Source organism: Trichoderma atroviride, chromosome 1 (assembly GCF_020647795.1).
Source record: "Trichoderma atroviride chromosome 1, complete sequence".
In the NCBI taxonomy this organism is placed as follows: domain Eukaryota; kingdom Fungi; phylum Ascomycota; class Sordariomycetes; order Hypocreales; family Hypocreaceae; genus Trichoderma; species Trichoderma atroviride.
In genome coordinates this window covers 5387774-5414007 of record NC_089400.1, presented here as the reverse complement: position 1 = coordinate 5414007, position 26234 = coordinate 5387774, and the positions used below count along the sequence as shown (strand labels likewise).

At 50.5% G+C, this 26234-nt stretch overlaps 11 protein-coding genes across 11 annotated transcripts; 3 read left to right on the top strand and 8 right to left on the bottom strand.

Annotated features, from left to right (window-relative positions):
• Nucleotides 1-2: 2 nt before the first annotated feature.
• Nucleotides 3-4929, bottom strand: TrAtP1_001950 (uncharacterized protein). Its single transcript, XM_014085691.2, has 6 exons — nucleotides 4869-4929; nucleotides 4449-4808; nucleotides 3378-4396; nucleotides 3273-3303; nucleotides 2757-3181; nucleotides 3-2700 (listed from the first exon to the last, which is right to left on the bottom strand). Exons 3-6 carry the CDS (start codon nucleotides 3765-3767, stop codon nucleotides 1477-1479), a joined length of 2070 nt encoding a protein of 689 aa, XP_013941166.2. The 5' UTR covers nucleotides 3768-4396; nucleotides 4449-4808; nucleotides 4869-4929; the 3' UTR covers nucleotides 3-1476.
• Nucleotides 4930-6675: 1746 nt separating this feature from the next.
• On the top strand, nucleotides 6676-7891 carry TrAtP1_001949 (uncharacterized protein; the record flags this gene model as incomplete). Its single annotated transcript, XM_014085692.2, has 2 exons — nucleotides 6676-6798; nucleotides 6887-7891. The coding sequence occupies 2 exons, from the start codon at nucleotides 6676-6678 to the stop codon at nucleotides 7889-7891; spliced, it is 1128 nt and encodes a 375-aa protein (XP_013941167.2).
• Nucleotides 7892-8478: 587 nt separating this feature from the next.
• On the bottom strand, nucleotides 8479-9063 carry TrAtP1_001948 (uncharacterized protein; the record flags this gene model as incomplete). Its single annotated transcript, XM_066111231.1, has 1 exon — nucleotides 8479-9063. One exon carries the CDS (start codon nucleotides 9061-9063, stop codon nucleotides 8479-8481), a length of 585 nt encoding a protein of 194 aa, XP_065967305.1.
• A 498-nt stretch (nucleotides 9064-9561) lies between these two features.
• TrAtP1_001947 (uncharacterized protein) lies at nucleotides 9562-10718 on the bottom strand (the record flags this gene model as incomplete). Its single annotated transcript, XM_014085693.2, has 2 exons — nucleotides 9562-10192; nucleotides 10300-10718. The coding sequence occupies 2 exons, from the start codon at nucleotides 10716-10718 to the stop codon at nucleotides 9562-9564; spliced, it is 1050 nt and encodes a 349-aa protein (XP_013941168.2).
• A 761-nt stretch (nucleotides 10719-11479) lies between these two features.
• On the bottom strand, nucleotides 11480-12222 carry TrAtP1_001946 (uncharacterized protein; the record flags this gene model as incomplete). The annotated part of the gene is made up of 2 exons (XM_066111230.1): nucleotides 11480-11711; nucleotides 11858-12222. 2 exons carry the CDS (start codon nucleotides 12220-12222, stop codon nucleotides 11480-11482), a joined length of 597 nt encoding a protein of 198 aa, XP_065967304.1.
• An 802-nt stretch (nucleotides 12223-13024) lies between these two features.
• TrAtP1_001945 (uncharacterized protein) lies at nucleotides 13025-15363 on the bottom strand (the record flags this gene model as incomplete). Its single annotated transcript, XM_014085694.2, has 6 exons — nucleotides 13025-13188; nucleotides 13274-14402; nucleotides 14518-14789; nucleotides 14884-14991; nucleotides 15069-15101; nucleotides 15177-15363. The coding sequence occupies 6 exons, from the start codon at nucleotides 15361-15363 to the stop codon at nucleotides 13025-13027; spliced, it is 1893 nt and encodes a 630-aa protein (XP_013941169.2).
• Nucleotides 15364-16464: 1101 nt separating this feature from the next.
• On the bottom strand, nucleotides 16465-18208 carry TrAtP1_001944 (uncharacterized protein). Its single transcript, XM_014085695.2, has 2 exons — nucleotides 17805-18208; nucleotides 16465-17713 (listed from the first exon to the last, which is right to left on the bottom strand). Exon 2 carries the CDS (start codon nucleotides 17657-17659, stop codon nucleotides 16766-16768), a length of 894 nt encoding a protein of 297 aa, XP_013941170.2. The 5' UTR covers nucleotides 17660-17713; nucleotides 17805-18208; the 3' UTR covers nucleotides 16465-16765.
• A 605-nt stretch (nucleotides 18209-18813) lies between these two features.
• TrAtP1_001943 (uncharacterized protein) lies at nucleotides 18814-20823 on the bottom strand. The gene has a single exon (XM_014085696.2). It carries the CDS (start codon nucleotides 20104-20106, stop codon nucleotides 19054-19056), a length of 1053 nt encoding a protein of 350 aa, XP_013941171.2. The 5' UTR covers nucleotides 20107-20823; the 3' UTR covers nucleotides 18814-19053.
• Nucleotides 20824-20898: 75 nt separating this feature from the next.
• On the top strand, nucleotides 20899-22130 carry TrAtP1_001942 (uncharacterized protein). Its single transcript, XM_014085697.2, has 3 exons — nucleotides 20899-21268; nucleotides 21336-21502; nucleotides 21571-22130. Exons 1-3 carry the CDS (start codon nucleotides 21088-21090, stop codon nucleotides 21757-21759), a joined length of 537 nt encoding a protein of 178 aa, XP_013941172.1. The 5' UTR covers nucleotides 20899-21087; the 3' UTR covers nucleotides 21760-22130.
• A 203-nt stretch (nucleotides 22131-22333) lies between these two features.
• Nucleotides 22334-26005, bottom strand: TrAtP1_001940 (uncharacterized protein). The gene is made up of 4 exons (XM_066111229.1): nucleotides 25140-26005; nucleotides 25015-25067; nucleotides 23606-24907; nucleotides 22334-23522 (listed from the first exon to the last, which is right to left on the bottom strand). The coding sequence occupies exons 1-4, from the start codon at nucleotides 25216-25218 to the stop codon at nucleotides 23484-23486; spliced, it is 1473 nt and encodes a 490-aa protein (XP_065967303.1). The 5' UTR covers nucleotides 25219-26005; the 3' UTR covers nucleotides 22334-23483.
• TrAtP1_001941 (uncharacterized protein) lies at nucleotides 22418-22985 on the top strand (the record flags this gene model as incomplete). Its single annotated transcript, XM_014085698.2, has 2 exons — nucleotides 22418-22605; nucleotides 22742-22985. The coding sequence occupies 2 exons, from the start codon at nucleotides 22418-22420 to the stop codon at nucleotides 22983-22985; spliced, it is 432 nt and encodes a 143-aa protein (XP_013941173.1).
• Nucleotides 26006-26234: the final 229 nt, after the last annotated feature.

Here is a 26234-nt window from a genome sequence, read left to right as displayed (position 1 = left end):
TCCCATCAGCGTTTGCCATCAGCCGTTTGTTTGCTACAGCGGGATAATATCGTGACTCTCTTTACTAGTAGTAAGAGCTACCAGCTCTCGTGGGGTGGAAGAGCCCCCCCCCCTGCATTCATTGTCTCTGAATTATGCAACCATGTACTTGTATTATTCTCTTCCTCGGCCTGACAGCAGGAGAGACGGCGATCAGCACCGGCAACCCGGTATCCAGAGAGAAGCGCTTGGGCTCGATGTCTCATCCTGCTTAGCTACGTTATTACGACCAAGTGCTGTATTACTCGGTGGTCTGTTACTGTGAAGCTTACTCGGAAGCCCGCAGCCTCACTGGAGTACTATTTGCAAACTCACCCATGGAAAGGAGGAATCCCGTTCCGCTGAGCATTATCCGATAGCTTTCTTTTGCTCGCTTGATGCCCAATCCATATACGCACTGCTCCTATTCCGGCCGTCTGTTTGTAGTAAGTAAGCTGAAACTTTCTGACATGATCTTTTTGCTAGGTAGAATGATGCTTCTGCAAGTTGATTGCCCCTGCGGTTGTCTTGCTCCAGTAGCCATGAATTCTCTCCAAAGAGGTACTGTACTGCTCGCAAGTATGAGTACATCGGCCACACGCCCCCCCCTGGTATCAGCCGTACGTCCCCTGTACTGCAAGGATCAAGTCTAGCCACTTTTTCGAGGCCCTGGCACTACGCCAAGCCATTCTCTCCGTCCACACCCTCTTCAGCTTTTTGAACTATCAAATGTGCCCGGCGTGAGGCTCGGCTCATGATATCTGTACAAGTACATGACGAAAAATCAGGCTGCGTACGCCGCGGAGCTCCCCTAGCTTCCCCACGAAATTAGACTGTCTCAGCGGGGGTGTGCCATAGTTCTCCTCTTGTATGGGCTCAGCATTCACCGGAGGATCAAGACCGGTGAAGAAAAAGAAAAGAAGAGTCAAAATTGGTGGCGTAATTCAACCTGAACCATTGATAAGAGAGGGAGACAGAAAGGGTCAGACATGTGGCTTGGAAAAAGAAAGGCTTGTGTGAGAGGAAATCGGCGATGATGGTCGTAAAGCCCGATGACAGCAAATACCCGCCGTCCTTGCGACTCCTGACAGCGGGTGAAGCCTTCTCGTGGACCATGATAGACTGCTGTAGGCAGTCCGCATGGGACGCCACCAACAACCGTGCACTCAATATTTGTATGCATGTTTGCATTCATGTCTCATTATCATTATATCATTATCATGCATCGTTTGCCTTGTGCGGGATGCTTGCGGATGTTCGTTCTAGTGTCCTGTCGCCATGCCCCGACGATTTTCTGTTTGGGCTCCCTCTGTCCCTCTGCTCTCTGCCCTCTGCCCTCTGCCCTCCGCTCTTTGCCTTGTACTCTTTGTTCCTTGTATCTGAACTTTGGCCTCTGCCATTGTGGCAGCCTTTGCTCTCCCTTTTGCTTCGCTCGTCCGTCTTATACGAAAGTACGAATCACAGACTTGATTCGTCCTCAGCTTCAAGATAGTCCATTGCTTCCACTTTCATCATATCTGCTGCGAAGGCATCCTCGGTGGCCTCGCCAATAGCATTCTCAACGTCTTCTTCGGCCTCGTTTTCAGTCTCGCTTTCAGTTTCGCTCCCAGTTTCGTACCGACCCTCGTCCTTTGTTTCGTCCTTCATTTCGACCTCCGTTTCGTCTTCCTTTTCGTTTACCGTCTCGTCCTTGGTCGATCCCTTGGTCTGCTCAGCAGCCATCAATATAGGCTTCTCATTGACCTTTTCAATGGCTGCCCGGGCCCCGTCCCATGACCTTCTTCCTCTCCCCATATCGAAGAGCCTGTATACGGCTGGAACGTTGGGCCCATTCATGATGTACTTGAAGAGTGTTCTGTTCTTCCACCAGAATTTCCACGCCTCCCAGCCCCACCCTTCAAGTCGTTCTATGACTCCAGTTCCGGCACTCGCATTCAGCCATTTGTAGGTCCCTCGCACATCTATACGGAGGCCAAGGAATGACATCGGGCCATTCTCAAGCGCTCGTACCACGAAGTTGTAATGAGAGTCGATCTCTCTCTTCATTGCTCGCGGCGAGGGGAGTGGATAGCTCCCAGACCAAAGGCTGGCGAGCGCCATGGTAGCAAGGTCGTAGAGCACAAAAGTAGGTCGCACTGTTGTGAGGCCGCCCAGTACGGCTAATGATTCCGGATATCGTTCTGATAGAATACCGTGATAGAGTCTTTGATATTCGCTGTTGATGTTGTGGTGTTTCGCGTGCTTCAGCTGCTCAAATGAATCTGTAGAGTATTCAACATCGGTAGGGTTCCCTTCTCCCTTGATCAGAGAGAGATCGTGATAATAGCCGCAGCAGAAAATGATTGCGTCTACATCTGTAATCTCGCTGCCGTCCTTGAACACCACAGTCCGGGGGCCGGCGACTCCCATGATACCACCATAAACTTTTACATCACCGCTGTCTAGGAGACTTGGCAATTCATCGCAGACAAACGGACTGCGGTAAAGCGGACCGCTAACTGCGCCGCTGAAGCAAGGATGCCCTCTCAGGGTCGGAAACGTATAACTTTGGATGAGGCCGATTGCTTTACCGGCAACATAATTCGAAGCTTGAGGGGACCATGCCATTGAGCGTCGAATCATAGAATCGGCACGACGGGTCATGTAGTGATCCCACGGCCGTCCTCTGATAGTTCTAGGGATCTAGAAGCATACTTGTTAGCGAGTTATTGCGAGAAGGCATGTTTGGGATTATTCACCAGCGAACATCGGCTTCTGCTGCTGAGATATAACTTGTTTGCACCGGCCTGCTTCAAAAAGCTCAATGTGTCGGCTCCAGTAGAGCCCAGGCCCACGACTAGGACATTCTTTCCGGCAAATTTTGTTGGATCCTTAAAATCGCGAGAGTGTATAGCATCGCCAGCGAATTTTTCAATGCCCTTGATGTCGGGCATGTTTCTAACATTCAGACCTCCCGTCGCCATCACTACTCTGTCATACTCTCGCTCTTCTTCTTCGCCGGTTCTTGTGTGTCTCGTGGATACGATCCAGACGCCGTCCTCTTCGTCTCGCCGGATACTTGTCACGGTTGTTGATAGTTCGATATGTTTGATCAGTTCGAATTTGTCTGCGTATGCCTCCAAGTAGTCGCCGATCTGTTTTGCGGAAGGAAATGACGGATAGTCTGTACATATTCGACAAGCTTGTCAGCAACAATTCTTCAAATACGCTTGCCACTCTCAGCAGCCATGGAGCTCATCTTGTTCAAAACTTACCATCTGGCATTGGGAAGTCTGTGAAGCAATTCTGTTGGTTTACACGTCCTGGTAAGTCTCACGTGCCACATAACCAAACAAGGTTTCTGGGTCTCTGCCACTCACTGTTTCTTTCGACATGTTCACCTTCATCTCTGATAACGCTGACACCTGCTCCGTATCCATCGAATGATACCAATTGCCGCCGAGATTTTCGCTTTGCTCCAGAGCTCTGACGCTTAAGCCTTGCTCGACAAGATTTTTCACCGCCAACAGCCCGGTAACCCCAGTACCGACGACGCATACATTATTTCCCGGGCGGCCACTGCCTGGACCGTACGCCTCCATTTTGACGCAATCCGTACGCCCGTCTGTCTCCCTCTTGTCGCGTAGGGAGCTCGCAAAGAAGATTCGAATGCCTGTGGCTGCTGAGAGCTTCACAATGAAGAAGAGAGGAAGAAAGAAAAAAGCTCGAGGTGGCGGGTGCGCAAAATGGAGCTCATCGCCGTTGGGCATCCGTTCAGGGGTGCTCCCTTTCCCTGTTCCGCCAGCTGCTAGTGCTATCTCAGAAGGAGAAAATCTTCTAATGGCCCAGCTAGCGATACTACATTCTTCCGCTGGAGGTGTGGACCCCGCGTTGCGCCGTCGAGATGCTTCGGCCGCTAAACGGCGGGCTGATGGCTCTGAAGAGAGATGTAAGCTTCCAACGACCCGCTTTTAGGACGCAAAAGCCTGTGAGATGTCAAGCTTAGATTGGGTACATGTACATCTCAGTTGCAGCGTGGCACCAGTAAAGACGGCCAGCGTCGTCAGGCTGGTGCTGGGCAATGATTCGGGCTAAAGACTAGAACAATGGCAGAGCCAACGTGTTTGATCAGAGCCGGCGTCGAACTGTAGCTGTATCAGCGGCGCCGGACTAGTGGGCCTGCCGATCTAGGGGTCACGGCCCGGCCCGGATTGTGAACAAGAAGGGTGCGCGGCGAAAAGTATGTTATTGAGCTTGAAGGTGCGAGGAAGAGCCTGTTGTGCCACTTTCTAGAAGCTTGGATGAGACTCGAAAATCGAAATAGTAGATCGAGATGGAAGATCGAGATAGTAGATCTGGCTATCAGCTGATGCCAACTGTCGTTTCCCAACACACCATACTAGCAAAGGCTGCATCAGCTACCCTTTCATTGTTGTTATAGTAGAGCATACCGGCATGTTGGATTGGCAAAAGCTTTGTTCTCCAAGTCCCTTGTTAGAGAATACAGAAACAACATCTCCAGCCCGCGGTATGATTAGCGGCTCTGTCGATATGTATGATGAACGTGGTCATCTCAGTGTCGTCCTCGTCGTGATATGGCATATGCTTGGTTCTTCCTTTCACCATCCCATGGCAATTAGATCATGCAATATCAACGTACAAGATACTCGCAAGTCATGGAAAGAGGCAGATGAAAACTTTCTCAGAGACACGCAATACCAAGATTGTATCCCGTACGCTCTTTTCCTGACATCGTTGTTGTTGAAAGTTGCTAGGATAATCTCGGCGTTCCCTTTGTGATTGATTAAATTCTAGGAAATGGGAACCGTTAGTCAAACAATCATTTCCCCAAGGTGATGTGCGTCACTTGCCAGTGGAACAGGAATACGATCCACGATGAAGATCGATAGTATGAATGCATCACTGATGTCTTAATTGACTGTAGAAGAGGAAAGAATATGAAGAATACTCCCAAATGTGTTTTGTTGTCACGTTATTTCTCATTGAACATGCTGCACGTGGTCCATATCATCATAGATAAGTGAATCGATAAGATGTGTGATAGCGCATTCGTAAAATCATTCAGGGAAGGTCCTGCTCCCCCCTCCGCGTAGACACCAGAAATTTATTCCTTTTCCTTTCGATCAGATTACAATGTTTTACCATTGGTCTTGAACGCTTCTTGCTGTTTTAATCTGACATCTCAACAGTGCCTGAGGATTGCAGCGCAAGATTCATGACGCTTTTGCCATCTAAGCTACTTTTGAAGCTAGAAACCCCAATAATGCGCTTCATAGTGTTGTCTCTATCCTCGAGATGGAGAAATACCGAACCGACAGCGCTTCTGGTTTGTTCAAACAAGGGTTCCTCAGTCTATTCTTCATCAATGCATCTTTCTACAGTGCTCTACTAATCAAAATCTCGTGAGGCTCCAGTAGATCGGCGAAGACATGCATCCTCAGACACGAATCCTCAGACACGATCTCGCATGCCATGAACACGCAACCGCTGGCATCCAAGACATGAAGATGCTACAGCGAAATTTTGAAGAATTGAGACGAAAATATTCTCGAATATCCATCCAAGTCTCTCGAATATTGCAGATAGAATCTGGCTCTCTATCTCAAATAGTCGCGGTAGATTGAGACATCGACTTTCCAGATCTCTGCCTGTTTTGCCACATAAAAGGGTGTCTACATCACGAGAATTTTTCTCACGCGGTGTCTGGCATTACCCTGAGTATCTAGATACTTCTTTGATAATTTGGCCCTGGATGTTTTTTCTGTACTCTACCAACGTACAGCACGACAAAATACGAACCGGTCGGTCGTTGTCACAGGTTGCCAGAGCGGTGCTATGCTTCTCTCCAAGATAGCCGTTTGATAGGTATGTAACATTGCTCCCAATGCTTTCTACAAAGCAATCTCGAGAATTTATAACTTCACTCTGGGGGTGGCCGACGCATCAGCTCCCTCATATATTTGAGGTATTGAACCTGGAGAGCATAGAGTGCTAATCGTTTTACCAATCGCCCATCCTGCTATCATTCTTGAGCTAACCACTCCTTTTTCCAACCCAAAATCTATCTTCGTCATAACACTTGGCGTAGGAATCTCAGCAGAGTTGCGGGTATGTTTTCATGACTTCCGCCCATTACTGGTGCTCGGGTGTTGATGTTTCCAATGGTAAAACAAAACCACTAATGCCGATACCATGGTACAGATACTAGCGACCTATAGCCAGTCCTACTGCATGCGAGTCCTGCAATGGCGTTTGCATTATTATCCCACGGCAATTTCGTTCAAGCATTCAAGACGCCATCGACGCCGTCGCCCGTCCGACGGTTGCCCTATAAACAAATTTGCCAGCAATAGAGATGATTTTCGGTTGCAATACTACGTTGCCAAGTACCAAGACCGGCCATGATTGAACATTATGACAATACTGAATGAATAGCCTGAAGGCTGGGAGAAATGGTTCACTGATATGGCGTTTCGCAGTAAACAAGCTGCCTGTGCTTTGGCACTGTAGGCGCTGCAACAGCGCTACCTCGCCATAGCTTAAGAGCTAATGACTCACCATCTCGCCCCATAGTATCGCCATATCACATAATTTTACCGCCCGTGGACGACTTTTTTTTTCAATTTGATCAACTCACTTATAGCACAAGTCGCAGCAATGGAAGCAGCCATCGAGCAGCTTTTAGAATGGACAACCTCCATAGGTGTTGAACTAAATGGGATTCATCCAAAAGCTCTGCATGGGAGAGGTATTGGTATTGTTGCAACCCGCCATCTAGAGGTACTGTTATTTCACTCTGCGCTTTGAATAATTCTCGAGCCGCTAAGCTTGGGTCAAGTTCGATATTATATGCTAACACCATGACTAGGCCAACCAAGTCATTCTCCAAGTTCCTGTATCTGCTTTGCGTACTCTCAGCAATACTCCCAAAGACATCTCCAAGACTCTCCGCGGTGCTACTGTTCACGCCATTCTTGCTGCTTCACTTTGCCTCGATTCAAACCCTGATTTGGAAATATGGCGCCCTGTCCTCCCTTCTCGGCGAGATATTGCCATCAGTATGCCTATATGCTGGCCAGCCAAGCTACGTGCGTTACTACCTCCGGGATCCAAGTCTTTACTTGCAGCACAGCAAGAAAAGTTTAGCAAAGACTGGGCCATTGTGGCCGCAGCGTACCCACAGCTTCAAAAGGATGAATACCTGTACAATTGGCTCTTGGTCAATACGCGAACATTCTATCACACAAATCGAAAGACGGAGAAGCTACCAAAGCAGGATCACATGGCGCTCCAGCCCTTGGCAGATCTTTTCAACCACACACCCGAGGGCTATTGTACGGCCGCCTTCAACGACAAGTTCTTCACTTTTACTACCACTCGCACACACGAGCCTGGAGAGGAAGTGTTCATCCGCTACGGGCCTCATGCCAATGACATGCTACTCGTGGAGTATGGCTTTACACTGCCGTCATCAATCAATCCTTGGGACGAAACTTGCCTTGACCCTTACATCTGCCCCTTATTAAACGCCACTCAGAGAGAGCATCTCGAAGACGCGGGCTTTTGGGAAAAGTATATGCTGGACTCTCAGACAGCATGCTATCGTACGCACGTTGCGCTGAGAATGCTCTGTTTGCCCCTTCGGCAATGGCAGGCTGTCCTGGACGGCGTAAGAGATGAAGACGCGGATCGTCACCTGATAGACGCTGCGCTCTTAAAAGCACTCACCAAGTATGATGGCGACATCACCAACTCCCTAGAGCTACTAAGCAGTAGTTCTGCTGGTGAGGAGGAAATGAGAGGAAGCCTCACAGACAGATGGCTCCAGATCAGGCAACTGGTGGCGGCAGCAATATCACGGCTGCAAGGCTAGTAGTAGCTAGCTAGCTACCCTGTTGTTGCTCCTTGCTCTTCCTAGCCTTATATATCGACGTTTCCATACCTCTTCCTCTTTCTTGTTTCAAGGACTGATTTGATCTACTACCTTCACGGTCACCTATACGCATGTACGGAGTCACGGTTAACTCTCTCGTTTGCTTTATTTGTTAAATTGTCTTGTTCCTTTGAAACTTGTACAGATATCAAGCCAGTTTTGCCTCTTGTTTCCCCTGGTAGACCAATAAATAATGAAAGGGAGTCCCACTTCCCTTCCCAAAAGCCGTGTAAAGACAAACGTTACAAAATTTCCTCATAATAAAAAGCAAAGAAGCTCTGACTCCTGGCGTCTCAATAACAAACAACCCAGCGTTTGTTCTATTATACACTGCTTGTAAAAAACAAAGATAAATAACCCTTCTTAATGCAATAAATTTTGAAAATTTGTCCAGAGGTTCCTTTCAAGCAAAGATCGAATAATATTCCCTCCCTCTCTCCCTAATAATAGTTAAACCCGATTCCTTGCATTATCGCACTTAAAGTCCTAGCTTAAATTCTCCATCCTATAATTGAGGAGATGTCGGTTTACTCGGGACGTGGTCGCTTTGCTCCATGAGGGTTGCCCCAGTCACCACTGTTGCCTCCACCGCCGCCGCCTCCTCCCTGCTGCTGCCCAAAGCCGAATCCGCCTGGGAAGTTAGGAGGCATGCCCTGGAAACCTATGCGTGAATTAGCAGCGTTACTAGTGGGAAGTTGAGAAGGTAGAATAAAAGGTGCGCTGAGTTGGTGAAGTGGTCTTGGATCGATGGGGAGTGGCGGAGGTGGAATGGGGCCAATGTCATAGCCCCTGATGAGCCATTGGACGCGCCAGAACTCGATATCACAAATCAAGCAGCGAGGGGTCTGCGTCCAATGGATAGGGCAGCGCCGGCTTGGTAGGATCTGTGGCTGGCTAGCAGCTTGAGAGGGATAGTGGTGACTCTGCTGTAGCTGCGCCGCTAAGGGCGTAGTTGCACTCGCATTCGCCGCTTGGCCTGAGCCCGCCGCCTGAATTAAAGGGTTCTCTTCTTGCGGCTCTGTCTCCATGACATCTGGCATGCTTGTGTCTTCTGAGAGATCCATGTCTGCTTCTTCGAGCTCCATGTGCTCGTCGATATCCATAGCATCCATTTCGTCATCACCGCTACCATTGCCAGCATTACTGCTATCGCTCTCGCTGCTGCTACCGTCCTCGCCGCTGGTATTGTCCTCGCCGCTGCTGCTGTCGTCTTCGCTGCTGCTGCTATCATCCTCGCTGCTGCTGCTATCATCCTCACTGCTGCTGCTATCATCCTCGCTGCTGCTATCATCCTCGGTGCTACTATCATCCTCGCTGCTACTATCATCATCGTCGTCGTCAGAGCTGCCGCTGGAGCTTGTGTCGCTAGTACACTCGCTGGTACACGGGGTGTCCCCAGCGTTGCAGCGGTCACTTCCCCAAAAGCTCAAAGTGCAGCTAGAATCGCTATCGCTGTCCTCTCCATCTTTATAAAGCACTTCTGCCTCGTTTGTGGGTTCTTTTCGCTGCACTACTGGTGCAAGCGACAGCCGCTTTGGCTCTTGATGGGCAATGACTGTGTCTGAGGGTGCTGATGATTGTGCAATGGGTGAAGGCATCGATGGCAGTTCCTAGCCTGTAACCGATGCCCTTTGATAGATTATGATCTGGGGATTGGAGTGGCGTATAGTGATGGCGTTCATACCTTGCATCATGCCCATACCCATGTTTCCGGGCATTCCCATGCCCATGCCTCCCATTGGATTCATACCCATCATACCGCCGCCTCCGCCGCCTCTGCCACGCATTACAGACTGACCGCCTCTCATCATCCCTGAAGGACCACCTCGGCCACTGAAAAGGTAGTGAGAGCCACCTCCACCGCCGCCGCCGCCGCCGCCGCCCATTGGGCCGTTGAAACCGCCGCCTCCCATGTTATTATTGTTATAGCCCATGTTTCCGCCGTAGTTGCGGTTGAAACCAGGATTCATGCCGCCTCGATGTCCGCCCATGCCACCTCGGCCACGAAAACCTCCATAGTTGCCGCGATCATTGTATGACCCGGAGGGAGCGGCCCGAGGCTGCTCTTTGACGCGGGTTGGTGCATCTTTGGGAAGAGTTCTGAAGGGATTGACGCCGGGATTCCAGTAAGAGACAGTTAATTGTTTCTGGCCAGGTTGTACGATGTCTGCTGAGACAGAATCGATGTATCGCTTCGCAGAGGTGGATCCTTGGCGAGTTTGGAACTCAATATAGGCTTGTCTGAGAAAAAAGGAAATTGGGTCAGGGTTGGTCAATTAAGAGGGGTTTGGGATGAAGCTTCAAGGAAAAGATTGGCAAATTGCAGAGTGGCGGATTCGTAAACTCACCCTTTGCTCTTTCCATTAACCTTATGCTCGCTGAATGTGAGCTCTTTGATCTCCTTTTCGCAGGCAGCTCGTCGGAGCCAGCCTCTGATATCATCATCTGTGGTCCACCAGCTGAGCTCTGAGATCATTATGGCCGCCGTAGCACCATTATCGATGGGTCTATCATCGGCCTCTTGCTCCTCTGACTTTCTCTTGACGCCGTGATGATGTGAAGAGTCTTCAGCGTGGTCGCTTCGGTTGCCATCGTAGCGGCGATCGTCTTCGTGTTCATGGTCTCGCTGTCTCTCGTCTCGGTCATGGTAGTCATAGTCGTCTCGCATGTGCTCGCCGCTTTGGCGCCGCTCTTCTTGCTGGGATTGTTCGTTGGCGTCGCCATCGGCATCGCCGTAGAAATCAATGTCGAAATCGGGGTCTGCCATGTCGGGGGTTTGTATATTATTGCAAGCTCTCTAGCGAGGACAGTTACATGAAAGTTGTCCAAGTTGTATTCGGACGATCAAAACACTAATCAGAAAGAATTGGTTATCAAAGAATGTTCAAGCAAAATACAAGCACGGCTCGTTTGCAGGTAGAATCGGGGCACGGAAGAGTTTGGGTTTGCAGCTTGAAATTGTTGAGTACTCCTAAAGCGACTTATCTTGTCGATCCTTGCCCAAGAAAAAATGAAGGCAATGGGAGAAACAGAAGCTGGGCTGGGTAAAGAAGTAACCAAGACACGTGCACACAGAGACAGGGCGAGGGAGGTATGGAGAGGTTGAACAAGCGTGTGCAGAAGACGAGCAATGGGCTGGCAGGTAGGAAGACTGAAAATGCTTCAACCTGCTGATACGTACAATCCCCGAGGCAAAGGAGAGCGAGAAAGCCAGGTCGAGAATTCTCTGCAAGCCCGGCAATCTTGTTATCTCTCTCCTATAGAGCTCAAATGGATCAGAATCTCCCCAAGCCGGAGCTTCCTTTGAGGTGGTGCAGAATGTCTCGGCCGACGAAAAGCTCCTGATAGCGGGCTACGGTGGGTGGCGGCGGCCCAACAGCAATCACGTACCGTGGACACACAAAGGATTCGGCCCAGGACAAGAGGAAGTGCGATTGCAGCAGCAAAGTCGAAAGATAGGGTGACGGTGAGATAAGGCAGATGGAAAGATGGAAGATGCAAGGGAGAAAAAAAGGTCTGGGGATGTGACTATCTCCAAGTCTGGCTTGGCTTGGGCGGGCGCGAGCTCAGGTGGGTTGCGGCTCGGGATCTCGATTCGGCAGCAGGAAGCTCGTTTGCTCCTTGGCCGTCAGCAGAGGCGATCAGGGAACTGCTCGCGGGTTCTTCTGGTGGGACCGAGTCAATGCCTGGAGGGCCCTGTGGCCAGTCGGCAGCTTGCGAGCGTTTGTCCGAGGTCGGGAGAGTGAACAGGGGGCAAAAGCTAAAAACAATCGTGGCGTGGCGTAAGAAGCAGACAAGGAAAAAACAGCCTGAGCAGTACAGAGGGGAAAGAGATGGAGAATCCGATGATGAGCTGTGTGGCAGAAGATGAAGAATATTCAAAACAAAAAAACTGAAAATAATTACCGAAAGATTGATGGCGCGAAGCGAGTTGCGCGCGTTGCTGAGGCTTTGGAGAAGATGGAACGAGCTGCAGTGACCGTCTCGGCTACGAGGCTGCGAGTGGAACCGCGGCCAGAGGCAAAAGGGACGGTGGCAGCAAATGCTGGGCTGGTTTGGGTTTTATGTGGAGGGTCTGTTGCACTTGCAGAGGAGGAGCAAGAAAGATGGAGCCCCGGAAGTGGATTTGCGAGATGATGGATGTCGGGTTTGGAAGAGAGAATCTGCCCAAGGCCAGAGAGGAAAAAAAGGTTCCCTGTATCCGTACAGGGTGGGCAGAATGAAAGGGAAGGGGGCGAGGCTGAGGCTTGGGCGAGAAGTGCACGGGCCATGCGCCACCGCTTTCAAAAGTGGTGCGAAACTACGGTGGAGGAAAATTGATTTTCCAGAGCACTGGCCAATGATGGCCCGCCAATTCGAGAGCTTGATGCCAGCCTCGCCAGTCACGAGATGGACCAGGGATGCATCCCCATATTAATTCTCGCTGCCGATCAATCTGGGCTTTGCTAACGATTCTTAGGGCCTTCTCGCTGCATATATATGGATGCAACTGTAGGTAGGATTTGGGGAATACTAGTAGTCCAGCCAGCACTGTGATCAGCAGCCGCTTTTGCTTATGCATATACATTTTTCTTCCATGATTAAAATTGGCCTGCGATTGGAAAAGTTGGTAGAGCATCTGACACTTGAATGTTTCATTGACACTTAATATAGTACCAAGTACTAGATGCACAAATGCAAGGAACAAGTCAATGAGGGAGATATGACAAGCCAGCTGAAACTGAAGCAAGAAAAAAGAATGGATTGCCGCTTGAAATACCTAGCAGTGCATAAAGACCAACTCCCATACCCATCTAGCACTAACCCTATATATGACAACATTCTTGATACACATAGACCTACACATCAAGCATCGACATATGCACAGGCGATAGATGCAGCCCCATAGCATCGTATTTTGGTCGTAAAACGGCAAAAGCGCCGGATGAGGTCTCAACATCATACTTTTAGTTGAAACAACATGAGGTTCCAAGCAAGAAGATTGCACGATCCCTGCTTTTAACCGAACAAACGACAATGAAGGCGAACCTGAGCTGCGAGCTTCCCTTTCTTGTCCATAAACTGCCCTGTCCCTTATTCAACAAGGTAGTTGGACTGGAAGAATGTCTCGGGATCCGATCTCAGCGACTCGTTGACGCTGTCCCCCAGCTCAGGGTCTCCCTCATCGTCGTTTGTTCCGTTGAAGGCGTGGACAGTGCAAGTGCCCCTTGCCATGCTGTATCCGTTCCAAGCAGAAGCTGCAGAAAGTTTATTAGTACATTTCAATTCAAGATTTTGCGCAAAAGGGGGTTTCGTGAAGAGTGTGCAGGTGCATATACTCACCAACAATAATCGGTGCGTTGGGATGCCAGCTAGCATCGCGCACGCATGTGCCCCAGCCGCCAGGCTCATCAAAATAGACTCGTGTGCGGCGATCAAGTCTCCGTGTCGCATTGGTCGCGCTCTGTACGTCAATCTCGCCGGCTTTGGTGGCATCCATGTTCCAAATGTGTACCTTGCCGTCTGCGCTTCCAGAGTAAACATATCGTGAGTTGGTGGACGAGGATGGCGAAAAGTGACATCGGATAAGCGTGCGAAGGACCTTGTGGCCCCGGAAAGTGACGAGGGAGTTGTCGTGAGGATGCACGTCCCAGTCATCTTCGTCGTATTCGTCCTGCCTGTAATCGAATCGATCGACGCGGTTCTCGTTGTCCTTTGTGACTTCGCGGAACCGGTCTGTAGACATGGCCATACGAATGTCCCACAGCTTCATGCTCTGGTCTTTGCCGTTACTAAGAATGTACCGGCCATCTCCCTTGCTATCAATGTATGTCAAGCCCTCAGTGTGTCCCACAAAGGCACCAGCCTCTCGGTTATCTCCCATGCTTCGTCTGTCCCAAACCTTGATCGTTGTGTCATCCGAGCCAGAGTAAATGATGTGCGGAGACCCCTTGTCGGCAAAGCAGACGGCATTGACATCGTCTTGGTGACCGGCAATGTGGTGAAGAACTCTTCTGGATTCGATATCATAGACGACCAGGGAGTGGGCACTGGTACCGGCGACAAGTTCTCGCCCATCGCCCGAGAACCTGACGGACCAGATGCCAAAGGAGCCACGGCTGCGCCAGAAAGAAAGCCTCGTATGTCCATCTCCGTCGTCAAGCTCGAGAGTGTAGGGCTCACCCTCGTCCTTGGGATCGGTAGGTGCTATTGAGACGATGCTTTGAATGGAACTATACGCCAACCAGCGGTTGTCTGGGCTTAGGGAGGCATCCGTCAGGGTCCACTGGCCAAAGGGAAAGTTGGCTGTCTTGTAGAGCTTCCAGTTGTAGGGATTGGAAGTGTCGTACATGCGCACGTTGAAGTCTTGACAGCAGGAGAAGAAGAAGTTTCCATCGTCTGAGAATTGGCCAGAATAGATGGGATGGTCATAGTGAATGATTTTTTCCGCCCTGCTTCCAGGAATGAAGCTCTGTCGTCAGAGAGATGGTATGTTAGCATCAGTATCAATGCACCAAGATCAACAACGATACATAACATCAATCTTCACCAGAAGAAAACAGCGAATCGATATATTGCATGCTTACCTGAGCCAAAACCCCATTGTCCCGCTTCCTCTGCATACGGTCTCCCATGCCAATCTCTCGTTCTAGAATGCGCCGGGCGATTTGCTTCTTAGGCCGCATGTCGTCATCGTTGGAGCCAAAGACACCGGACTGCATGAGCTTCCTACCCTCTTCGCTAGGCACCTTGGGAAATCGATTGGGATCTTTAGGCTCGCCGGAATTACGCCCTAGGCCGGTGCCACGAAAGAGGGTCATGAGCTGCTGCCTCGTCAAGAGGCCTGACCTTTGGCCAGCTTGAGTGATTGGGCAGTCATGTTAGCAGCAGACACGTACAGTAACATTGTAGATGGAATCAGCAAATCAAAGGTGGCAAGAGAAGTATGTTACCTCTTAATAATGAAATCAACCTCAGAGCAGCCTCATCCTGTTCGGCCTCTCCATCTTCAATAACAATCTGAAATCGGAAGTCTCCGAAACCGTACTCCAAGTGGTCATCTAGAAACGCGTGGTGCTCGTCGTCTGTGTTAGAAATGAGAATCGATATATCCCTTGTCCATGTCTGTCTTGCTTACCATCACCGTCGTTTTCATCTTGTTCATCAACGTCTGAAAATGAATCAGTAATCTATAAACAACAAACTATTTTTGAGACGTCGCAGAGCACGATGGAAAAGTTATTACCATGAAACTCGTCATCTTCATCAGGCTCATCGCGATAGTCGGGATCGTCTTCATCCTCGTCCTCCTCCTCGCCGTCGCCTTCATGGTGCTCGTGGCCCTCGTCGTCCTGGGCCATTGTTCGGTCTCGGGCATCCCAAGCAGCCGGTTCTCCACCATCAAGGTCGTCGTCACTGGGTTCCCACGGCATGGCGGATGTAACTGCGAGTCACAAATAAAAGACGGTGTGGTGTGATGCAATCAGATAAAGACCCGGTATATCGGGCTATGTGCGCTTAACCAGCCCGTCAAAAGCTGCTCCGGGAGCTACGGAAGCAAAGTCTCAGATGCGAATGCGAGCACAGCCAGGCACGACTGCGGCGGAGTAGCAGCGATCGAGACTTGGCAAGAAAAAGGTTGACGTCTACGGCGGAGAAGGGGAGAAGGTGTCACGGAGCAAAAGGCGATATTTGTCAGATGCGATGCACTCGGAGTTTAGGTACGTGTACGCAGATATGGAGAGGGCTGATTACGGCAGCAGCTGTTGATTCAATGATACAGCGTATGGGCATGGCACTATCAAGGCCGACCCGCCTAATTCAGAGGCAGCGGCGTGATGCAATGGCGGGGAAAGACGGTGGCGAGCAGGTTAACTGCGGGAGCGACAGTGAGGATTACACAGCAGATAGACGGCGATAAGGCGATGGGGAGCCTCCACTGTGCCAGATTGCAACGCGAATTGCCCTGTTGGGCCTGTAAGTGCCTGTAAGCGCGTCGCCGTAGACGCCGTTACAGCGGGCAGACAAGCTCTGAGGATGGAAGCAATAGCGGTTGAATCGGTACCCTAGACCAAGTAGATACCTGCGATAATCAGCAACTCGAACAACTATTGTAATTCAATGAGAAAAAATCAAAAAGAGAGATTCGGGTTGAATGGCTGAGCGACTAGCTGCTTTAATAGCACCACAATATACGTGGTCATATCCTGCAGTAATGACATTGGTGACAGCATGTTTGATGGTGAAGCCTTGCCGGTGAAATCATTCAAATGTTGGACGTAATTTGATGGTTTCTATCGACCAAACACATTGCCAAAGGTGTTGAAGGATTGTCCTAAATATTTTCTTGAGAATAGACTTCATCTCATTCATTCTTCAATTGAGCTTCATTAGCATCATCCGCGGCTTGAAAAGTTACACCGTCGCTATCCAGGTTTGGGCGTTAACCCTTGCTGGTAGCAAGCAATATTCGTCCGCGCCCCCGTGTTTGCGCGTAAGGATCAAGACTAAGCATGGGAGCAAGCAGAAATAGATGAAGTCGACCCCAAAGGTCAGTGAGATTTGAAAAAAGAGGGTGTAGATGGATACAATACAAAAATCAATAGTAGCTACGGTTTGCGTAAGCACTCAAAATCCACCCGCCCCAAATTAGAAGAACCCGAAATCCTGGCACCCCAAGTCCTCGCATCCAAAATCCTGGCTTGCCTTGCCTTGCCGAATCGAACCGTGCAGTAATAGCAGTACTCCAGAACCCCGCTCCCAGATACAGAGAAAAAAAAGAGAGAGAGAAAAAGAAAGAGAAAAAAGCAACAACGTCGATGATCATAATCATCATCACAAAATCATCAAGACAGGTCGAATCTCAAATCTTTCAACGTCCCTCTTGGCAAATACCTTTGCGATTCCCACAGTCAGGTAGTCCTCAATCTCCCTGTACATGGACCTGAAGCCAATGGGCGTGCCAATGCTGCGGACAAACTTGCGATCCTTGCTGTCCCACGCGTACGAATGGCCCTGAGTCTGGCTCGTCTTCCACCGCTGGTGCTTCATTCGCTCCTTTGCCCTCCGTCGCTCCTCGGCCGAGAAATGCTTGGGCATATCCGCGCCAATCTCAATGTCCACGATGATGTAGACCACCTCGAGACGGGGGAACCAATGGATCAGATCGTAAAAGACTGACATTTCCGACGTGAGCGCCGTGTGAGGCAAGGCCACCTGAGTGATGTCGGGATTGCTGTAGGCGGATTGCCCGCGGAGCTGGAGTCCCGCCAGGCGGTCGGCCGGCTCAACACAAAACTCCTCGAGCTTGTGCGAGTTGATGAACAAGGCGTCCTGCCATGGGTTGAAAGGCAGCACGAAGACGTGGCAGGCCTTGTCGGTGTTGAAGTCCATCTTGATGCCCTGCGCGCGGGCCCAGGACAGGGCGGTGCTGCGGGCTTCACGATTGACAAAGACGATGGGCATGTCAATGTGGACGTCGTCTAGCATCTCGTGACGAAAGTCGAGAATCTTGTCGGCTCTGGTCAGGGCGTCGGACTCCTCGTCGTTAAATTCTTCTGGCAGAGGGTCTCTGAGATCCCAGCATCCCTTCTTGTAGCCATGCAAAGTGACGCCATCGAGATCTGGCAGCGTTTCCTGCCAGATTTGCAGGCGCAACTCGGCAGGAAGGCATGGGAAAAGGTGGAATGCGCGATGCCGTGTTGAATATGCCATTGTGGTGTAATTCATTGCAATTGCTCTCTGACACTCTTTTTGAATTTAAAAAAGGGCGTTTACTGAGTGCTGAAATGCAAAATTGAATGTTAGCATTGGGCATTTTACCAAATCCGGGGGGAGCTGATGACGATGACCGTGTAAGTGAGAGCTTACTTACCAAAGAAGTAGTCAATCTGACAAGAGAAGTAGTAGCTCGTGCAGATGGACGAGCTATGAAAATAAATTCAAGTTAAAAAATTGATGTCAAGCTGAAGATGGAGAAGGAAAAAAAAAAAAAGAAGAAATGAAACAAGAATGAAATACGGAAACGAGAACCGAGCTGTATTAAACCGACGACAGCGGGCGAAAAGGGGACCGGAAGAAAACGCCTGACGGTATAAGGGGGTCACCAGCCCAGCCCAGCTCCAACCTATCACGACAGCGACCCCGCTTGAGAGCTGCTGTAACTTATCCATGCAAGTTGTCTGCAAGGAGCAAAGGGCTGCCCAATAGCTTCTGGCGCCCGCAGGTGGGCGCAACGGTACAGTAGCAGGTTTTTGTTTTGTTTTGGGAATAGAAGGCGCGAGCCGCGGTGTCTTGTCAATTGGCAAAAGAAGGGAGGGGGCGTGGCGGACTTTGCGAGGTCGTGTGTTCCATTTTTGCAGCGAGACCCTGGTCCGCAGCCCATGCAACCCTTGGAAGTTGTAGAGGCATGAGGTCATGAAAGCTTTGGGAAAAAACGCGGGGCAATGTTGTCTCTTTTTTTTTTTTTTTTTTTTTTAATTTTTTTTTTTACAGCCGTTTCTGGCCTGGAGCTCGCGCCCGCTTCTAGGATCATAATCACACGCCGTATGGGAATAGCTTGCGTTGGGCTCCCGGACAGGGCTCAAGTGCGATTGGCTCAGCAAGTTTTTGATTATCCGGACCCCCAAGGAGCTGCAAAATCCGTTGGGGAGATGCAGCAAATTGGATCTAGACATGTTTGCGGTAAAGAGCAGGAAGTAGTAGGCAATACACCTGCCATGCATGTAATCTTGGGTAAGTGGTATAGTATGTAGACCTTGGAGGTCAAACACTTGGAGGTGGTGTATACAGGCTTATAATGCCCACCAATACTCAACATATATACAACTTGATAATCCTTCCACATGCAGAACACAGTGTAGACGCGGAACACAGTTGAGCTTGGGATATTTTCATTCAAGGTAGGTGGTATATACCTCTAGCTACTAATATGCACACGTCACCTCGTACCTCGGAGGTAGTATCGTACAGGAAAAGAAAAAAGGCCCCTCCCACGCCAATGCTGAATGCAAAATGTCTACAAAAAACAATAATCCAAAAATAGTTTCCCGGCTCCCCGGCTTCCCGATCTCGCTTCCCCCCCCTGAGCACCTGTAGCAAATAAAGAATAGTAAATCTAATTTTTATACAACCTTGGTATTGCTTGATTTGGGCATGGTCCGATAGCGAAATGACAAGTGGCTAGGTATCGAAGTCTCCTCGACAGGGATATACGAATTGAGCTTCTCAACGGCCAGCGAGTGCTTCGCCTTGACCATGTCTCTCATCAACACGTTGGTGGGCAGGTCCAGGCCCAGCTGATGACCGCGCCGGATGAAGAAGCCATTCAGATAATCCACGTCAGTCGGCAGGCCGTTCCGGATCTGCCTTGCTAGCTCGCTGCTCAAAGCGCCACGTCTCGCCATGATGCGGCCATAGATGTGCTGTCTGATGCGGTTGCCACGAATGAAGTCTCGGATGGCGGCCGATCCCTCGACTTCCGGCATATTGTCCACGACAGAGACAATCTCTGTGAGCAACCGGTGCATCATCCGCTGGGCTGCGGGATTCTGCAGTAGCCCTGCATATGACATCTCCAATAGAACGCAGACAGGCTCCACCACGGAATCCAGGATAACTGACGGGAGCTTGAAATGGAGCCACTTGTCAAATGGCGTAAGGGACGAGTTGAGATCTTCGACTGCTTGAAGTGCTTGGACAAAATTCATGCGTGTTTCCGTCTTTTCCACCTCTTGAGCCACTCCAGAGGAATCGACCCATGTCAGCTGCGTCTTGCCATACCGTAGCTCTTTGACCGAGTCATGGCGCCTGTTGAACGCCAATCGGTGGCTCATATGGCCAAGGAGGAAGCTCGGCCTCGATGACTCGTCAGTTCCCTGGAAAATCCGTGCCCTCACTTCCTCGAGGACGCCCAAGCCATCCGTCATTAGGCACACCGTTGTATCTTTATTGATGCGGTGCTTGACCGACCGCAATGCCTCGACTGCCTTGTGTCCCGGTCCAGCTACGAGCAGCTGGTCGATATGTGAATTGTCGTCTCTGGCTATGACCCTTGGTGTCACTGATACATGCTCTAGTTTCATTTTGCGCTGGTCGCCGTGACGGGACTTGTAAATGTTGCGGTACTTTGATGAGAATGTAGGTGACGAAGTTGAGCTTCGCTTCCAGCCGAGCATCTCCACCGAGTCGTAGACGCCTGACAGGGCATGGGCAATGAATCTCGATCTCTCGTCGTCTCCTAGAATATGTATTTTGTGGACCGATGGTGATTTGGCAGCGTCGGGAGGCAGCAGAACCGAAGGCACGTAGAATCTGGGTGTCGAGGACGAGGATTTCTTGGTGGCAGTAGTCTCAGGGTGCAGAGCTTCTGACCACGGCCGCGGTATAGAGTATCTTGAAGTAGCTTCTGGTGAGGAGGGATTGCGTGATTTGGCATGGCCGTTGCCCCTATCGGAGGTTGAGGACGTTGATGCTACGGTGCCATAGCGTTTTGCGGCGGCCGGGCCTCTGCAGATGCTATCGCCAGCCCATTGTGATTGTCTTTGACATATCCGCGCGGATAGTCGCGGTCGAACTGAGGAGGCCACCTTGAAGGCCGCCGAGAGAAGTCGGCGAGGGAATGACTAGTTGTATCGATTCCAATCCGGTCCGGGTTGTCGATGCTGATTATTTCGCGCTGGACCCTGGGCTCCCCCTTCGATATGCCGCTTTCTATAGAATGAATTGAGTGGCGGGTTGTAGGGAGGCTGGGGGGTCACGATGTAGGAGGATATATGGCTGCTTGGTAGGGATTCAAGCTTTGTTTTTGGAAGCTCAGAAGCGAGAGAAATTGTCAAATGAACTCGGGTATCGAGCTTTGGTCGTTATCCTGTACCCCGTGAGCCCGCCAAATGCAATGTTCTTTTTTCTCGCCGGAGAGGTTCCACCGCGGGATCGCGACCCGATAGATGAGGTATAACTCGATACATGCATGACACTCCGATAGCCGCTGCATTATCGATAAAGATCTTTCGCGACTGGCGCCTTCAGTTGATCAAAAAAAAAGACACTGAGATTTCATTCAGCATAAAAGCTGAATCAGAGCATTGCTTCGCCTTCATTTGTCATTCCATATCAATTTTGCATTTCATTTGTTTCTCGCTATTACATCTGCAATCATGACCGACATTCCCACCATTGCGCCGCTCGTGGAGAAACTGGATTCTCAGTTGGATAAGTTGGAAGATGCGCTTGAGCCGTTGCTGGGCAATCTGAGCGAGATGGCATCTCAGCTGCCTCTACTGGACAGAGCAAAGCTGTATTCACTGACGGCATACGCTATCGAATCTCTACTTTTCTGTACGTGGGAATTAACCATCACGCGTTATCTGGTGGTTGACACAAGGCTAACATGAATCTCATCCAGCTTCTATGAAGGTCCAAGGGGCAGACGCGCAGAACCATGCAGTTTATCAAGAACTCAAGCGAATCCAGCAGTACTTTGCAAAGATCAAGGCAGCCGAAGAGCCTGATGCCAAACGGACCTTGACCGTCAACCAAGAGGCTGCTGCGCGCATCCTGAAAGCTGACTTGGTATGTTCTCACCCGTGTCTCTCGGATATTTGCACCTGGAAACTGACCCATATGCTCTTTACGTACAGGCTGATAACAAGACCTTGAGCGCCAAGCTGGCAGAAAAGATTGCCGAAGAACGCGCCAAGGCCCTTCTCAAATCAGCAGCAGAGAGCAAGAAGCGAAGTGCAGGCGAGACTGCACAAGCTACTGGGTCTGAGTCATCAAGCCAGAACAAGAAGCCTAAAACGAAGGGCAAAGGCAAAAACCGGAACTAGAGATGAAAGTTTTGTTTCTCAGAGAAAGGGTTTCTTATTGCTAGCGATTGGGGGGTTTCTTTTTTAGATGGCGAACAGCTACACATATCGGAGGCGTTACGGCAAGGAATATGATTTATCTAGGGATTTTGATTACAGACATTGCTTGGAAGCACCCTTTCAAGAGCATCTTTTGATGACTGTTTAATGGAGGAAATTATCTGGCAAAGGGCTTTGAGGCGCTATTAGAGATTGGTCTGCAAGAGTCTGGATTGAAGACTACCTGGCTGCATTTGCATACAAAATTACTACCGTCTTTATTGTATAGGTATCGAGTAATATTGTCTGATTGAAAACTAGAATATATTACACCAATAAAATACCAGCTTACCTACACCATCAGGACCTCGGCTTAGGTGTCAACTGTCCATCTCTATATCGGCTTTAGAACATTCTCGCCGCTGGAAATTCTCGGCCCTCCGTCCCGCCCCAAGGAAATCCATGTAGCGGGGCACTAAACCACTAACGCCTGCCACGGGCGCAATCACGGCCCCTCCCATTGGCCCGATAAATCCTTCCCCCAGCATTTATACATCTTCTCTCATCTTTCGCATCGCCGAAATCTACGACTCACATCCATACCCTTTCCTCCCCTCAACACCACAAAACCACCATCGCCATGCCTCGCCAACGTTCTTCCGCTCGCGCTCCTTCGCGCCCCACCGTCTCTGCTCCCGCGCCTCAGCAGCGCCGCCCTGCGACCACCATGGCTGCTCCTCCTCAGCAACACGCTCCCACGGCCATGGCTCCTCCTCAGCAGGCTTCCCAGGGCCCCGGACTGTTTGGCCAGATGGCCAGCACTGCTGCGTACGTTGAATTCTCTTCCTCGTTTTTGCTAGTTGCCTGTCCTTTTGTTCGAGACCCGTCCAGTGTCGGAAGATTGTCATAATCGCAAACTTGTAACACAGAGAGGCACTTGTAAGCTAACATTTCTCTCGCTCAGCGGTGTCGCCATTGGCTCATCCGTCGGCCACGCCATCGGCGGCCTCTTCAGCGGCGGCTCCTCCGAACCTGCTGCTCCCGTCCAGGCCCAGGCCGCTCCCCAGGAGCAGCAGCAGTACAACAACTGCGCCGGCGCCGCCCAGAACTTCACAAAGTGCCTCGACGAGAACGGCGGCAACATGCAGATCTGCAGCTGGTATCTCGAGCAGCTCAAGGCCTGCCAGGCTGCTGCCAGCCAGTACTAGAGGAAGGAGAGGGAGGGCATGGCCTGAAGGATTTCATGCGAAGAAGCGAATGAGAAGAAGAATCATGTAAGACTATATATCGAGACGAGCACGCTTGTATATACGAAAACGCACATGTGCCCATACCGGGAATGGGGCATTACGTACAGACATAAAGCAGACTATTAGCTACGATGACGTCGGCATTGGATGCTTAATACTATCACGGCAGCATAGGAAAGCACTTTTACGGATGCGAGGAGAGGCGCATACAGAGAATTTGCTTTATTACAAGAAATCAAATAAGAAAGGAAGAAGGAAAAAAACCCTATAGAAACGCCCGGCTCTTGAAGCTTATAGTTGTATAATACAATCCCAATAAGAACAATCCCATTATGAAGAAAGAAATCAGTAACAAAGACGCCAATTAAGCCAAAAAAGACGATCCCCAGATGCAAGAATATGCCATGCAGCTCATACACGCGTAGCTTTATCGTACACTCGTTTCTCCTGCATCTTTCATGATTCGTCTTCGTCTGGCCGCGGCTCAAAATTTAGCTATAGGCAGTATATGGTTAGTTTGGTCACTTGGATCACAAGCAAGTACAAGACCTTTGGTGAAGAGACAAAGCGATACATACCGAGTTCCCATTATACAGCTGGTGATCGCGTTGCCGGTCCGCCAAATTCTGTAAGCCTCGAACACGCCGCCGCCTCTCCTCAGAAACAGCTCGCGCCGTTGCATCCGATGCTCGTTCCCGCTCACTCCTCCTCTCTCTATTACTTGGGGCCTCCTCCGCACGGTGCTCACCACCAGCCAGGCCAACCAAGCTCAAGATCCATACGAAGAAGCCGAGAATCGTCCGCAGAAACTTGGAGAAGAAGGAGGAATTTTGCACCTTCTCGCCGGGGTAGGCGGTCGAATAATTCTGGACGGGAATCAAAACTAGTGTTGAAGACGGAACCAAACCAAGTTCGCCGAGCGCCCTGTTCTCCTCTGTCGCATCAATGTTCTTGTTGGGCGCCGGCGTCAAGACTTGCTTAAACGTATATGGGCTCTTGTTCTCTCCTTTATTCTCGTCGACCCATCGCCTGACTTCCTTCAGGGGAGAGGCCGTCTTGAACCGGGACCGTATGGTTGAGCCGTCAAAGAGTCGCACCTGTATTGATGCCATTTCAGACACCCTGGTCGTTGAGGGCAGCTTGCTCTGCTTGGGATTGACCAGCGAGGCAGCCACGTCGCCAATTTTCTGGTTGTCAATCTTCTGCTGCTCCTTTGCCTCTGCCCGCATTCGTCTCTCTTCCCGGTCATCCTCTATCCGCTTCAGGATCCTCCGGCGCTCCTCCTGTTCTGCGTGTCGCTTCTTCTTGAGCTCTTCGGCCTGTTTGTGTACTCTGGCGCTGTCTGTGTCTGCTCCCGCCTGTGCCTCGGCTTTGGCCTTTTCCTGAGCCTTGATGCGCTCTTCTTTGGCTCGTCGTTCGGCTTCCTCTTTCTGCGCCTGGAGCTTGGCTGCCCTTTCGGCGAGAATGCGGCTTACAATCTCTGATTGCGCGGCAGCTTGTGCGGTAGCGGGCGGAATATGTGTCTGTGCCTGGGATGAAGGTGATGGAGACGGCGAAGGTGAGTTCGAGTTTGAATGTGACGCTGGAGCGGGGACCGGCACAGGGGCAGACAGTCTTGTCGGTGAGGAGGTGGGCGAGGCAGCGGGCGAGGGCAGCGACGAGGCCGGCGCTGGAGGAGCGGCGTTGAAGGCGACAAGGACTCGGCGGAGGAAATCTTCCTTGCTGGTGCCGGCGGCGATGTATTCCTTCAGCTCGCCATGCTTCATGATGACGACGGTCGGGGTCTTTGGCAGCGGGAAGATTTGCGACAGGTAGCCGGCTTCGTCCGAGTCTGCGAGAAGCCGCAGGGCGACAGCTTGAGTCTCAATCAACTTTGAGAGCTATAGATGGTGAACATGTAATGTTAGCAGCGTGTCTATACCAGAGTAGACAAAACGTTGTTCGCAGCCATTCCATGCAGTACGCAGGTACGCGGGGATAATCTCACCGAGCTGTCCTGTAGATACTCATTCTCCCATGTCTTGCTCTCGTCGTTTTCATCTAGTGAGCCAAACAGTTAGGCAAAGAAAGATGTTTAACCAGAACATTGAAGACGCATTCGCCGAAACGTACTAGTGACGAAACACAGCACCAGCTTCTGTTGCCCGACGGCCGTGGAAATGCCCTCCTGCAGGCTCCCCTGGTAGAACATGTCTTTTTGCTTTCGGGGGGTTCCCTTTTTATGATCGATCTGCTTTCTTTATTCTGTTCAATGTCGTGAAGTACTGTTTTCGAGAGGTAGGAACAGGACAGGACAGGAGGCGGCGGCGGATCGGCGCTGATGATAAATGGAGGAGGGGAATCGCAAATGGCCGGGTTGCCGAAAATCGATGGTGACAAGCTTGGGGACCAGACAGGGATTGGTCTTCCGCCTCTCCGCAGCTTGTGAATAAAAGGGCAAAATCAAAAGATGAGATGAGCCCTTCAAGAAGAAGACAAAATCAAAAGACAACAGCCCTTTTTCCTTTTCTTTCTATTCGTTCTTTGCTTTCTGTTGGGGTCCTTTGCGGCTATCGTGTTAATGACAACTTACATGGGAAATCACTAGCTGGCTTCTTCATTGGGGGAGAGACGAGTTAAACCGATGACGAAAGGACAGCAGCAGGAAAAGGGCCACAGCGGACTAACCCCCAAACAGAGAAGGCCTGAGCCTGAGAGAACCAAAAAAAAACTCCACTATAATCACGACTGGACCTTTGCCCAGTTGCCCAGCAGCGCTCAAGTTCCGCCGAGGCCCGTCCACTTTTGAGGAGCGCCGGCGTTGCTGTTTGTGGCAAGGCTGTGGAACTTTTCTGCTTGCTGCTTTTCTAGCAAGCCCGAGTTTTTGTTGGGAGGAGACGGATAGATGGATGGAAGGGGACCTGCACTAGTTCACGATGCTAAAACGTGCGCCTCGTATGGTTTCTATGGCGATGAATTACTCCACTGCTCGAGAAGAGAAGGCGATGGATCATTGAAGATTCGTTTCCTGGTAAGAAGGATTTGTTGGTGGAGGCTTTGGCGTTGATGTGGCATCATTCCAGCTGCGCGTATAAGTCAGATTCCAGGGCAGCCATGCATGGAAGGACTGTAAGTCTATCTACGCAGATGCAAAGCTTGGAACAATGGCCGAGCTACAGTACAAAGATGAGAAGATCAAATCGCTATTATTCAATAGAGTCTGGTCCA